Source organism: Citrus clementina, unplaced genomic scaffold, assembly GCF_000493195.1.
Source record: "Citrus clementina cultivar Clemenules unplaced genomic scaffold, Citrus_clementina_v1.0 scaffold_4, whole genome shotgun sequence".
In the NCBI taxonomy this organism is placed as follows: domain Eukaryota; kingdom Viridiplantae; phylum Streptophyta; class Magnoliopsida; order Sapindales; family Rutaceae; genus Citrus; species Citrus x clementina.
Window position 1 is genome coordinate 18,850,362 of NW_006262274.1, and position 13,750 is coordinate 18,864,111.

The 13,750-nt window shown below is 34.2% G+C and overlaps 2 protein-coding genes across 5 annotated transcripts; both read right to left on the reverse strand.

Annotated features, from left to right (window-relative positions):
- Positions 1-5,809: 5,809 nt before the first annotated feature.
- On the reverse strand, positions 5,810-10,434 carry LOC18044813. Of its 4 annotated transcripts, none has more exons than XM_024186631.1 (3): positions 10,010-10,434; positions 9,657-9,727; positions 5,810-7,635 (listed from the first exon to the last, which is right to left on the reverse strand). In XM_024186631.1, the coding sequence occupies exons 1-3, from the start codon at positions 10,160-10,162 to the stop codon at positions 6,903-6,905; spliced, it is 957 nt and encodes a 318-aa protein (XP_024042399.1). In that variant the 5' UTR covers positions 10,163-10,434; the 3' UTR covers positions 5,810-6,902. The 4 variants fall into 4 exon arrangements, with proteins under 4 accessions (XP_024042399.1, XP_006437591.1, XP_024042400.1 ...); XM_006437528.2 differs by having other exon boundaries at positions 9,657-9,787; positions 10,023-10,109; XM_006437527.2 differs by having other exon boundaries at positions 5,811-7,635; positions 9,657-9,787.
- A 1,362-nt stretch (positions 10,435-11,796) lies between these two features.
- LOC18044814 (non-specific lipid-transfer protein A) lies at positions 11,797-12,469 on the reverse strand. Its single transcript, XM_006437529.2, has 2 exons — positions 12,114-12,469; positions 11,797-11,878 (listed from the first exon to the last, which is right to left on the reverse strand). The coding sequence occupies exons 1-2, from the start codon at positions 12,467-12,469 to the stop codon at positions 11,869-11,871; spliced, it is 366 nt and encodes a 121-aa protein (XP_006437592.2). The 3' UTR covers positions 11,797-11,868.
- Positions 12,470-13,750: the final 1,281 nt, after the last annotated feature.

Here is a 13,750-nt window from a genome sequence, read left to right on the forward strand (position 1 = left end):
CTCTTTGTGGGGACTTAATTCTATTATAGGATAATTGAGATTACCTTAGAATTAGCACCATGGTCATGTATGGATCTGGGAAACTTCATCAAGATATTCAACCCGATAGTGTTATGGGTTCAAAGCCACAGGAAAAGTTATCTAATGCCTTTTTCTTCATCAAATTAGTATTGGGAGCAGTTTCCTACATAGTTGTTAGCATTAACAATGTGAGATTTGTTATCTAGAATTATTCGATTTGAGATCACTCTAGTTTTAATTGATCCTATGGAGGTTTCAGTTTCCGTTTTGGCTACCTTGATGTTGGTGAAGGGTTAATTAACCATTGCTGTTTGGAACAGAAGCATGAAATGGTTGATTCTGTTTGGGCTTACTATTCACTGAAGTATATGGTTTGTTCATTGTTGGTATTTGGTGTGCAGTGGTATGGTTACTTATTTTAAATTTTGGTGCATATATGCCTTCACAGTTGGTAAACTGGTATAATTCATGGCCTTTGCTGGGAAAAATGGCATTCTTTAGAAATTAGTAATCATGATGCTATTCATGTTCTTATGTTCTCTGATCCATATTATTAAGGGTACCACCCCACTCCTTTCAACAATGCTCTTTCCCAAATTGGGTCTTGCTACATGAATCCTTTTTATGCATCATATAATTTATAAGTTTATCAGTGGGTGCTGAGAGCTCAACAACAATGCGTATTAGTTTGTGTTTTTGAATTAAATTTTTTTAGCATGTGTGTTTACAACTTGCTTAAAAATGGAAAATGGTGACTTTTTCTGCAGTAGTTACTTTATCTGAACCAGGTTCTCTAAGTTAGCAGACTCCTAAGACCAGTCAAAGCGTCCCCGTTGCGATGTAAGCAGACATTGGTGATTCTAAAGACCAAGACCAAACAGGCTGGCCGGGAATGGCTCCTATGCTTTGCTTGCCAGCGCAAATGATTCAACCTTCTCATTCTTGACCTTTTTTTTCCTTCTTTTTTCTTTTTTGCCTTTTTTTTTTAGGCTTGCCAATTTCTTATGAGTCAGTTGATCATGGACTACCTCTATGGTTATTTTCCCTGAGGTCTTCTCTTTGTGGCATTAATCCTTCTATTAATTGGCTTCATTTGCTAATTCCAAAATTCTCTTAGCTTTTTTATGGCAGTAAAACTGATGTACTATAATATTTGCTAGTATCTACTTTGCTTGTATAAAATCTTATATTTATAGCATACAGGCTGACTTGAAGTGAAAAAATGTACTTCCTGTTAAAGTTTTGAACAAATAAACTAGTCTTGTACCATAAATCTGATTGGGTGTTAGTAGGTCTTACCATCCGAGGTATTTGTCTGTTGGCTCAACTTCCGTATACTTATTAATTAATTTTGGCCTTTTTTTGAAAATTAGTGTTGTTGGTCAAGAAAAAAAAAAGCTGTCTCCATTTGTTTGATTCTAAAACAGGAGTCATTGACCCTTAAAGATACAGACCCATTTGCCTATTCACCAGCCTTTACAAAATAATTACAAAGGTGTTTTCCTTGAGGCGTTAGTCTTCGGGTTCATGTTATAACAAATGAAAGAGTACTTTGGGTACAATAGGCAAATTCTTGATGCGGTGTTAATAGCCAATGAAATTCTTGAAGACAAAAGAAATGCTAAGGAGGTAATGATATTCAAAATTGATGTTGAGAAAGATTATAATTATTTTGTTCAGGAATCTTTGCGTCCTCTGTTGGAGGTTAAAATTTGTCTGAAGATGGAGAAAATGGATCTAGAGCTGTCAAATCTTCTAACTGATCCCTCCTTTTAAATGTAAACCCAAAGGTAGTGGGTGCAGCTGCTTTGTCAGATGGCCTCAAGAGGATCGATGCAAGGGAATCCTTTTTCTCCATTTTCTGTTTACTTGTGATGGATGCTTTAAGTACGCTTGTGAGCATAAGTCAGGAAGTTAAACTTCATAGATGGGTTTTCTAAAGGGAAAGGTAATAAATAGCTCTCTTATCTCCTGTAGATCGCTTTTGTTGGATATCTTTGTGATCATTAAGGTGATTCCCTCTTTTTTCTTTTTCTTCCTTTAAATTTTTTTTAAGTTGTCCATTGGAAAATTTTCCCATTTCCCTACATGTGAAGAAAGCAAGGGTGGTCTGGAGCTGTGCAATTATGACCTTTTTCGGGTTATAATAAGAGTCTTTTATGACTACATACTGCATAGTCCACTTCTCTTGTGGATACAGTTGAATTTAGGGTTTCCTTCTGGGCTTTAGTGGATTTCCTTTCTTTTCTTTCATTCACAGTTGGGGAGCCACAATTTTGTAACTCTTCTCAATCTTTTCTGTTTGTCTGTCTTTTTGGGTTTGTTTTCTCTCCTTTCCTATGGAGATCTTTGGTGATTCATTACGGAACTAGCTTGCTTTTCTTTTTCTCATTCTCTTTGCTTGGTGATATAGACTGACCTCGTGATGCTACTTACTGCCCTCTGTTCTTGTTCTCGTTTGTATGATAACTTGAGTTATTTTTGGTGGCGCTGTTATCTTGGGTTTGTTTTGCCGCAGTTCTATAGGGTTGAATAAATGTTTGATATATTTTTTTTTTATATAATTGCTATGCTTAGCATACGACTTGTCCTTTTTTTTCAGGGTGAGGATTAAAAAAAATGGACTTTCCTGTAGTATGAACTAATAACTGTAGCATCTCTTTTCTTATTGAAGATTTTTGGGGATTCATTTTTGTAACTTGTTTCTTTTTCTCTTTTCTATTTGCTTGGTACCATCCACATTTTTTATTTTTTATATATTCTTTTTTGTAAGCCTGTGAACATGTATTATTTCTTTTCCCCAATTTTGGGGTTACCCCAAAGAAAGATGGTACACGTGATACAACGTGTTTGGAAAGGAGAAGTTAAGAATTCTGTGTAATAAAGATTGTCATCCACTTGTTCAAAATGCAATAAGCTTGATCTCTTATGGTGACATGGATATGGAATTAAAGTTTGAATGGTGTGACTTCTTTCTGATCTTAGTTTTGCCGAGATAACTTATAATTTACTGGTGATTTTGGTGTTCGTTTAATAACATGCATAATGCCATTACATGCAACGGCATTTTTTTTTTTGGTGCTTCCAATTCTAATGTTTTAATGGATTGCGGAATTGGGAAAGGAGAAACGTATGTATAAATGATATTATGAGCTCAGTAAAAAGTTTCACTTATTCTGGCCTTGAAAATAGGGCCAGATGGCTTCAGCTAGGCCATGGTTTTGGGAGATTGTCTAATGTAGAAAATCTCCCAAAAGTTCATGTTCTGATCCTGTGTTTCTATAAATTTTAAATATTGTTGTTCTGTTTGTCAAAAATTTTTGACCTCATCAAATCTTTCTATAATGATGCCCTGTGAATTTTTCTTAATGCAAACTTACGGTGTGCAAATCCTTCCCATGGGTGGAAAATTAGGATTGACAAGAAAGGTGGTAGTATCACAAATCTCAATCAAAAAAATTGTGTGATACATATATGGTCCTATTATGTGGTTTACTTTATTTAAGATGTGGTAATACATTTTGAGACATTTTTTAGTCTGATTATTTCATTCTTAACACGTTAGTCCTATACTGCATTGGGAATCGTTTGATCACTGCAAGACTGAGAGAAAGGTTGTACAGGAATGTGAACCTTTATTTGGGCTAGTTGGAATGGTGTTTAAGAGTGTATATCCTTGTTGGACAGCTATTTGGTCCGGCAGACTTAAAAGCAAAACATTATTTTCCCAGGAAACTAGAACTTTTGGTTTGCCAGTAGGGCTACCCTATTTGTTTATTTTTTCAGTTTTTCCTTAGGTTTAATACCTTTTGTGCTAAATTTCTTGCAAAGAAAATTGAAGGAAAGTTGTTATTGGATGACTTCTTGATGCAGTTAATATTTGTGTTTGAGACCATACTAAGTTGCAAATTCTTGCACTTGTTTGACTAGATAGGCTTGACGTGATTGTGTGAGAAGAGTTAAAAAGTAGCTTGTAGAAATTAATTCTGATTTGTGAAACATGAAGAGGATTGATTGAGCTTTTGGTGGGATTGAGAGAGCTTTGCCTGAACTGAATCGTTGGTGTGTTTTGCTCCTCCTCTTCCAACCTGGCCTCAAGTGCTTTGAATCTCTGACTCTTGGTTGAAAGGCAAGGGTCATAAATTCAACCAGCCTTTTAGTTGGAAACAATTTTTTTAACCACTTCCTTTGAATTTCTAGATTTTAGCATGTGGTCATTTATTTTTATGTCTATCTCAAGTAATTTTCTAGCAACCCTTCCTCATAAAAACTTCTGTATGTGGTTTGCACCCTCTTTAATACAACTAAAAGGAAATTTTTTCTTTTGCTTTTTGCATTTTGATATTATATACAAGATGTTTCCCTAGTTTTCAGTGAACAGTCTGTGCACAGTTTATTATTTAGTCTTCTTTTTATCTAATAATAGATAATAGAAATTCAATTAGTGAAGATGTTGCCTAGTATGGTGTAGTCACTAATGATTAAGACTAACAAAGTGGGGTGTGCGCGCCGCCAGGAATCTTCTAAGTAGTTGTAAATTGGTAGATTCCTCCCTGAGTGGATTTTATTTCAGAGTCTAAAATTGGAGCAATATGGTGGACCTTTTTGTTTCCTGGACTTTATTGCACTTTGTTTTTGAAACTTTTATCTCCTTTCCTCATTGATTTTTTACTTTTAAGCATACTTCCTCACCTGTGAAAATTTGTTGCATTAAATGAAATGTCCTTTGCAGCAGAAAAACTCAGATGATTCTTTTAGCAACTTGACAGTATTTCCTGAATGAGCTTTTTATTTTTCCTTAAGAGGCTGCTTTTTGCTATTTCCCTCTTCCTATTCTTCTCCTATTTCTATCTTTTGTTTTTATATTTGTAATTGCATATTTAAACAACTAAGTTTTTGAAAATGTAATAATGTCCATCTTGTAAGTGAAACTTCGTTCCAATATAATGTTTTTTTTCTGCGTTTAGTGTTTTGTTATCTATTGGGACCCTGAATGTGACATCTGTGTTACTCTGTTAGCACTATGGATGAACTCTAAAAGATGACTGTACTTTGTTGCAAAAGGCAGCCTCCTGTTGGGATTTGCATTAGTTTCTATCTTATTTCAAATGGTTGAAACATATTATTAGGGAAAAAGGAAGTAGAAAAATGTTAGTTGAAGCCTATCATGTATATGATTTTTCTCTCATTTGTTAATTGAAAAATCATTTATAGAACATGAGGTGGCTGAACATGATATTATTGCAGGTTTTGGCAAATTGTAAAAGACATGCCTTAGACGATGGTGTTTAATTTTGGTTTCTTGCTGAAGAGCGAGGATCAAATTTCCCAGCAGACAAAATAGGAAGAGTATGTGTTGCTGAACATGACTTGATAAGGTAAATATTTGATATGGAATGTTTTGCTGAGGCGATGATCATACATATACTCTAAATAGTAAGTTCTGTTGAAGAGTTTGTCTCAAAAGTAAAAAGGTAGTTGCTCTGAAATATGTTCATTTCTGTGAATAATTTTTTTTCCTTATAATAGATGACAAATTAACTTTATTGTTTTTGTGGGATCCTGAAGTATATTCCTTTTCACAAAATAATGTGCACTAGTGTAGCATGTATGTGATACTTACATAAAGTTTCAGATTTTTGGAGATGTATATACCATTTATGAAATAGGATATATGCTATTAAGCTTATGAATTTTTGGATTTGCAGTTCATATCTTAAGATTTATTTTCATATTCTGGTTTATTGGTTGGCTAGATATGATTTACTGTTATGTTTTAAAATTCTTAACCTGGAAAGTTACAATATGGGTTCAATTTCAGTTTTTCGTTAATTTTTTTAATGGAGTTCGAGAAGTATGAACATTCTGTACTCCTTATATCCGTTGATAAATTTAGAACTGTCTAGTAGGGTGGTATTTTTGGAATAAATTCTCTGATGGATCTGATGGAGTATGAAACCATTTAAATTTCTACAGTGTCAAAGTTTGGTCCATGAAATTTAACTAATGTTGGGATATGTTCATCAAAGCTTGTCCTCAACTTCTTTTATTTTTGGAATCTGTTGTGAACTCAGCTCGTTAGAAGGTTGTTAAAATTGGCTGAAAGTTTTAATTTGCATGAAATTTATGCAATCAATGGAGATCTGTTGTTTGGAAAGAAGGATCAAGTTATCCGTAAGTTTCCAAGGTTTCTGCTTAATGATGCAGAAACCTACTGGTTTGGTAGAGTTAATTTGTAGCGTCATGAACTAAATAAAACCTGGTGAAATTCAATTCGATACCTGCATACTTTTCTGCGGTGAATCATTCTATGAAGGAATGGATCTTGGTGCTTCGATTCTGCATGGTTCAGAGGATTTTGAAAGTCAGTGATGCCTTTTCTCTGCCTTTTCTCTTCTCTCTCAAGGAAATCTTTTTCGTTTGTGAATGTTTACACAACTGTTAGTTGATTAGTAAACTTATTCTGCGGTAAAATAAAGGAAGGCTGAATTTCTTTTTCAAGATTAATTCTTGTAATGAGCTAAGAGGAAGGATGCTCAAATTTCTTCTCAGAACCAAACTATTGACCCATCAGATTTTTCTTTCACTTGACATCTTAACAATGAATTACTGTACATGTAACAGTATAGCATGGCAGTATGCCATTGTAATAAGACAAACAAAATCACCAGTAATCATTTTCAATTCAAGATATTATTGTAACTGAAAAATGGTTGCAACTTGTAAGAGATTGAGATGAAACATTCATATGTGCCTAGGTAACCTACTGTACTTTTGACTCTTCTCTGTCTATTCATTTCTATTTACCTCTTATGAGCTATCAAATTAAGGCCTGATAAAATAAAGAACAAATTAATCGGTATATATGAGCAGAAACTTAGCTAATCCAGTGCAGCTTTGTTTTTCCATCTGGATATTGGTTTTGGCAATCCATGCCAGATGGGGGACGGACTACTGGCATCCTGGTCCTCGAAACTTGGTGTGCTTGATGACTTCCTAACCCCAGAAATTCGATCACTCAGAAAAGGACCCCCTACAACAAATTGTACAGTGTTAAACTCGCATCCTTGGGTATCTGCTCCAACTGCAGTACGACTTGCTGCTGCAGGTCTCAGGGCTAAGCCCTTTCCTGTAATAGCTGGAACTCCACCTGTGTTACTGTTGTCCTCTTTCAACAGCATTTCTGGTACACTGGTACTAGAGTCATCTTCAGATTTTTGGCGCCTCCTAACTAGTTTGTCTTTCCATTCACCAGATTCACTTTCTCTTTCTCTGAAATCTGAAGAGATAATGTTATCTGGCTCTTTGCTATTGTCAGCCTGCAGAAAATTAGCTAAGCTTCTTGTTTTTCGTTGGCTGTCCTTGTACAGATGGGATGGTTTAAGTAATGGACAATCTTCTGAACATTGTGCTTCTCTTTTCCTAAAGACGGCCATTTCACAACCTTCAGATGGAGGCCGTTGATCTGTTGGCTTAAGTCCATAGTAACCTTGTAAAGAGTTCATGGCTGGTGAGACCTTCCATTGGGGCTTCGACTTCAATCTCAGAGACCGGAAGGAATCAAATAAATCATGTTGAACATGGTGGTCTGGGGTCCGTTCATGATTGGCCTGCCTGCAGAATGTTTCAGTTTTGAAAAGTCACTGGAGGGAAATCAATCAAGGTCTCAAAAGTAAAATCTATGGAATGTTTGGAAAAGCAAAGTCCCAACAAAGCATGCTACCAAGTATTGTGATGTACTTTGAAAAAATCGGCTTTACAATAATTATTATAATGCATAATGAATCCAAGAAGCAATTATGTTCACCACTAACATATGTTAAAACTAGTGCTACATGTTTGGTGTATTATCTTTTACTACACTATTTGAAACAAAGACACGTGAAGGATACTGTTCGTGAGAACTAGCATGAATGCGCACTTTTCCTCAAAATAAAGGAAAATAAGAAAAGAAAGTTCACATAATGAGGAAAATGTGCAGTTTAAAATTGAGTCATCAAAATAATGAGGGGGGAAAAAATAAATGAACATTATAATGCACCTCTGCCCCCTAATGCTGCTCATCATTAATGCAGTTTCATCATCCTCACCAACATAACTTCTACTGTAACAGGAACAACATTTAATCAAAGCAACTTCTCGACCATGACACACCACCCTGCCACTGTCAAACACCAAAGCCCTCGGTATCACATTAACAATTAAGATCCATGTCGGTAAAATCACAAATAAACTCCAACTTCATTTTGTCAGTTACCCTCCTACTAACACCATCTCCTTGTGTAATTATTGCCAGAGCGGCAGCACTATCAATGCCATAATGCTTCTTTAGCTGTCTTGGTCCTCAGGACATATGATAACTAATATCACTATGAAACATACATCAAAGCACATCCAATTCCAAATCAACCCTAGAGGCGTCAAACTTGACTATGTTTGACTCATTATAATGGGATTAATTTATTTTTTTTTCCCAATTTTTACTCCTTGCTCCACAGCCTGCATGATACGATTCACCTCTTTGTGCCATCAAACACTGCCAACATTTTGAGTGAGCAGGACTAGATCTCAGACGTTATTTATAAGCACAAACTAGATGATGCTTACTTCTATCTTTTTTTTTTCGATTATATGAGACTATTGCTCAGATTACAACTCATATTTTATGAGATTAGTACACTGATATTTATAATCAGACAATTACTGGGCCTAATTTACAAATCTTATATACCACAGCCCAAATTTTTACCCTCTTTAATATTTGAGGGACGTCCACTCCACTCAAATTTTGAAAGGGAGAAGATTGTCTTTACTCAAATTGAGGAAGGAAATTAAACATTGTAGGGGATCGAACCCATGACCTCACAATTGTGAGGTTTGGGTTCTAACCACTAGGCTTTGGCCTAGTGGCTGGTGCTTACTTCTATCTACTCCAATAGGTAATGGGAAAATAAGCAGTCTTATACAAACCACATCCATGCAGGTAAAAAGGAAAAAATATCATATGAAATTATACAAGCATGAAGTAATTAATTTCAAAAGCATGTCAGCTCGTGTAAATAACTTGAAGAAAAAGGTGAATGAAGAGCAGCAGTGATGGGAAAGACTTTTATCATATTCTTGAATCTTCAAACAACTAATAATCCCATTCATTTGCCTAAAAGCTTTAAGAGTCTGTTTGGGATTGAAGTGTTGTACCTTTTAAACTACAGTTGCCGTGAAAAAAAAACTGTAATTATGAAATAAAAGTTAATGGTATATAGTAAATATAATTTTTTAATAATAATTTTGACAAAATTATTGAAGATATAATAGATTTTTCATCATACAAGTGAAAAATCATATTAAGATAGCTTCCAAACTACAACAGCTAATGTTTATCAAACACTCTAATGCTGTAACTTTTAAACTACAGCTGCCCAACCTCAATCCTAAATGCACCCTAAGTCTTCAACTGCGTTCTAGGACCAATTAATGCAACACTGATAATCAGATTCTAGAAAAAAATGAACAAACAGCGATCAATTTTAGCAACAATTAGCAACAATCGTAACAAAGACATTCCAACGAAGTTGATGACTTTTCCCCATAAGCAGTTGTTATTCAATTAAGAGAGAAAAGAAAACAAAAAGTACCCTCTAGTTTCATAACCATTTGACAAACAAGGCGAAGGAGGATGCTTCCCAGGTAGCGGAATCTGAAGGGTCTTTAGAGCAAACATTTGAAGGTCAGTAGACAGCCCATTCAGCTTCCTAATATCAGCCACCTAAATAATAATAATAATAATAGAAACTCTCATTGGCGTTTAAATATTAAAAAAAAAAAATCTCTTAAAGGCTCTCAATGCGCCATAATTTCTGTATACCCAAAACAGTCAGCAATTTACAATTATATGAAAAACAAATAAACAAATAAATCGAAATTTTAAACAATTTTGGTATATGATGATGAATGCGATACTGGAAAAAGAGAGAGAAATTGAAATTACATCAACACCATACTTGATGGCGATGCCGGCAAGAGTGTCCAATTTAGAAACTTGATGCTCTATAATACCCCTTCTCCCCAAATCTTCATAAACAAAATGCCCTTTTGAATTTGAATTTAAAATATCTGAATTCGACCGCTTCCTCTTCTCCATCCAATACACAAACAATAATAATGAACAATCCTATACCATCAGCACAATTTTACCCATCAACTTAAGTTAAAAAAAAAAAAAAAATCTTTCGGCCTGAAACAAAGAAACAAAAAGCCTGCATCTAAGGGCTTAGCGGTGGCGATTATCGTGTTCGGGTGGGAAGATAAAAAAAAAAAAAAAGCAGTCTTTCGACGTTGTAATTTAATGTTTCCGTTTTTTCGGGAACCCCTTTCTCCCTCCCTGTTCGGGAAGACAGGAACTCCCTTCTAAATATATTTGTATTATTATTCTATTAAGTTTTCACTTTTACCATTTTTATATTATATTAATTTAATAGTGTCCTATCAAAAAAAAAAAAAATAATAGTGGCTTTTTTCCTATTATTGTATTTATTTAATTTAATATGATTTTTTAAAAAAAATTATTAGAGAGAAAAAAAAAACACTTTTAAATTGACTCCAAAATGTAAAAACTCTGAAAACATAAGAAAGACCACCTGTTGGCCGTTGCTAACCCCGTTTATCGCTACTTGGCGTTTGCAGATACAACCAACAACTAACACCTTTAGGTGGCGTTTTATTATTATTATTTTTTAAATTTCTTTTTTTAGGTTTTTTATTTATGGTTTAATTCTATTAACTTTTTTTGTAAAACCAACTCCCCCACAACTTGCTCTGTTATATTTCTTTAAAATTTGTGAGGGTTTAATTAAATTTTGGGTTGTGTTAGTAGTATTATTGATCTAAACGAATCTCAATTAAATTTTAATTATAATTATATCAGTTGAATTGTACCGTATTAAAAAAGTAAAGTAAATAAATGATGAAGTAAAGAGGTGTTTCCATCAATTGTTAAAAAAAAAATGACGCATTTGAAATGGATGGTATTTTTACTTCAATAATTTAATAGATGGATACATATTAATTTTATTTTAAAAGTGTGAGAATAGTATTATTTGAGGAGGGTGATATTTTCATCATTCATAATATATATATATATTTTTTCACTTTAACAATTTGCAAATCACCCCATCAATGAATGTGATTGTTCAGACTTCAGAGTAAAGAGAGGCAGGTGGATTTGCGATGACTTTACTTTGTATATTGAGGCATCACTTATTCAATACCTACCAAGTGTAATGTTTCACCATTAACAATCATTTATTCCAAGATAATTAAATTTTTATTTAGTATTAAGATATTATATCTTAAAAATTATAATTATTGTGAAAAAAAAATTATGATTATAAAATAAAAATAATAGTGACTTTAAAAAATTGATTTTGACAAAAATAATAAAATATAAATTTTTCATTACACAAATTATTAATTAAATCAATCCTGCTTCAAGCCCCGGCAATTAATATTTATTGAATATTTTAATAAAACTGCAGCCGAATTAATCAGTGGTCAGCTTTTTATTATATATTTGCTGTATATATCTGAAAGTTGTTAGTTAAGTGGTTGCTTGAGAGAAAGACGATTAATTGTCAAGATTTTGGTAACATAAATTAATTAATTCTCAACAACATTAATTGTTGATACAAAATAACCATTATTTGACGAACAACATTATCACATGAGTAACGCTAAAATATGACTGCAAGAGAGAATAGATTGCAGCAAGCAACCAGAGCCTCCTTTAGCCTGCAGCTTTTTATGCCTTTTTATTTCTGCTCGCACCAGGTCTCGATCGTCTCTTCCGTCTTAGTTAATGCTGCCGAGTTAATGAAGGTTGAAACAAAGTTAGTGAAAAATATGCACTAGAAAAATGTTAGAAGCGACAGGAATGTACACTTACAAAACGTTGAACAGAAGTGGTAAAAAAAAGGCACCAATTTTATCACTTTTTTTCTGTCAATGTTGTGTCAAATTTTTCTATCTATATATGAATATCATTGCTTGAATAGCAAAAAACACATGCATGTAAATAAATGCATGGAATGACTCACTTGGCACAATTAGTGGTTTTGGAGATGGGAATGCCAATTTGAACACCACACTTGGTAGGAAGTGAAGAGGCTGCATCTTCTTTGATGTTGGGGTAGCGAGCAGCGGCTGCCTTGACACAGTCGCACGCTGCACGTCTGTCAGCAGTGGTGGGAGTAATGGCCTTGAGATTCTTCAACCCGTCACAGCAAGCAGCCGCTGGATTATTTCCCCCGCCCATCAAGTAAGGAATGCAAGACGCCAATGATGAGTCTACTTGCCCACAAGTGATAGCAGCCTCTCCTGGCTTCGCAACCAATAATTGAACCATGGCGAACACCACCACCAGCATTGAGATAACAGCGCCACCCTTCTTCATTTTCGCTGCTGCTTTTGATTTTATGTGATTGATTTCCGAGTGTGTGTTCAAGTAGATGGATTGAATGGCAAGCTGAAAGCGGTAGGTATTTATAGAGTAGCGGGGCTAAATAAAGTTGGGAGTTGTGTGTCATGGCATAACTGAAGCAGTTACATTATTTTGGCTAGTTCTTTCAAAAGGATAATGAGGAAAGGCACCCGTGCTGGGCGATAACTATAAGCATAACCAACTCTATCTCTTGTGTCCTTTCTTGAGTAATCCTTGACAAATTTTCTTGAATACATTGCACATCACTATAAAAATTTTAATGCAACGCTCGTTCGATAATGATCTGTCAAATGGCGGATGGCAGGTTTAATGGGTCTTATAACCAGACCTATAATCTTTTTATTTAAAATTTTTTAGGTCTCATTAATATTGGGTTAATAGTTTGCACACCCATCAAATTTGGCAATCAATATTATGCATAGGGCTCGTACATACATTTAAATGGGTTTAGTGTAACTGAGGTGCTTCAGAATTTCTCACTCTTTTTGCCCATATATATGCAATACCAATACTCTATCTATTATGGCTGATTTGGCGGCATCATCATCATCATCATCATCATCATCATAAATAAATAAATAAATCTCAATAAATATGTAACTAAAAACCCAGTCTCGTGATATTATTTGGTTTAAAATAATAATAATAATAATTGGGCAGCTAGCTTTCAGACGACCAAATAATAAATCTGAACAATGAAATGTTACAATCTGTTGACATTAGTAAATTACAACTGAATCTATTATATATATATCGCCGGCTCTTTGCAGTGCGAAAATAATGATAATAATAAAAAAACCAAAGCGCTTCAAAAATTGTCGTTGAAGACCCCTCATTTGCTCTTATATATTGGACTCTTCCAGTTCCAGCATTAGCATAATAATTAACAAAATTCTAATACTTAAAAAATAAAATAAAAAAGATCCAAAGATGTAAATAAAAAACTGAGTGTTCTAATTTGTTTCTTCTATTATCCATTTTGAGCTTTGCAACCCAAGCCTCCAAGTGGAAGAGTGCTTTACGTCTTCTTGTGTCAAGTTGTTAATTGCCGGTTAGGACTTAGGATAGGGAGAGACTAATTAAAAATCAAATTAAGAACTTCAAGTTTAATGCGACACATTCTAGAAACTGATCAAGAAATCTCAATACTAATACGTTATTTATTAAAGAGTCCTGTGCCAAGTTTCATTACCACGAACAGAGTTATTAATATTGCCAGCCAAATTTGTCTGA

Bases quoted from the DNA above. Each gene is read 5' to 3' on its own strand.
- LOC18044813 (XM_006437527.2), bottom strand. From the start codon at position 10,162: ATGGAGAAGAGGAAGCGGTCGAATTCAGATATTTTAAATTCAAATTCA. The intron at 9,788-10,009 runs GTAATTTCAATT...ATTATTATTTAG, and splicing joins CCATCAAGTATGGTGTTGAT to GTGGCTGATATTAGGAAGCT. The intron at 7,636-9,656 runs GTACTTTTTGTT...AACATTCTGCAG, and splicing joins AATGGTTATGAAACTAGAGG to GCAGGCCAATCATGAACGGA.
- LOC18044814 (XM_006437529.2), bottom strand. From the start codon at position 12,469: ATGAAGAAGGGTGGCGCTGTTATCTCAATGCTGGTGGTGGTGTTCGCC.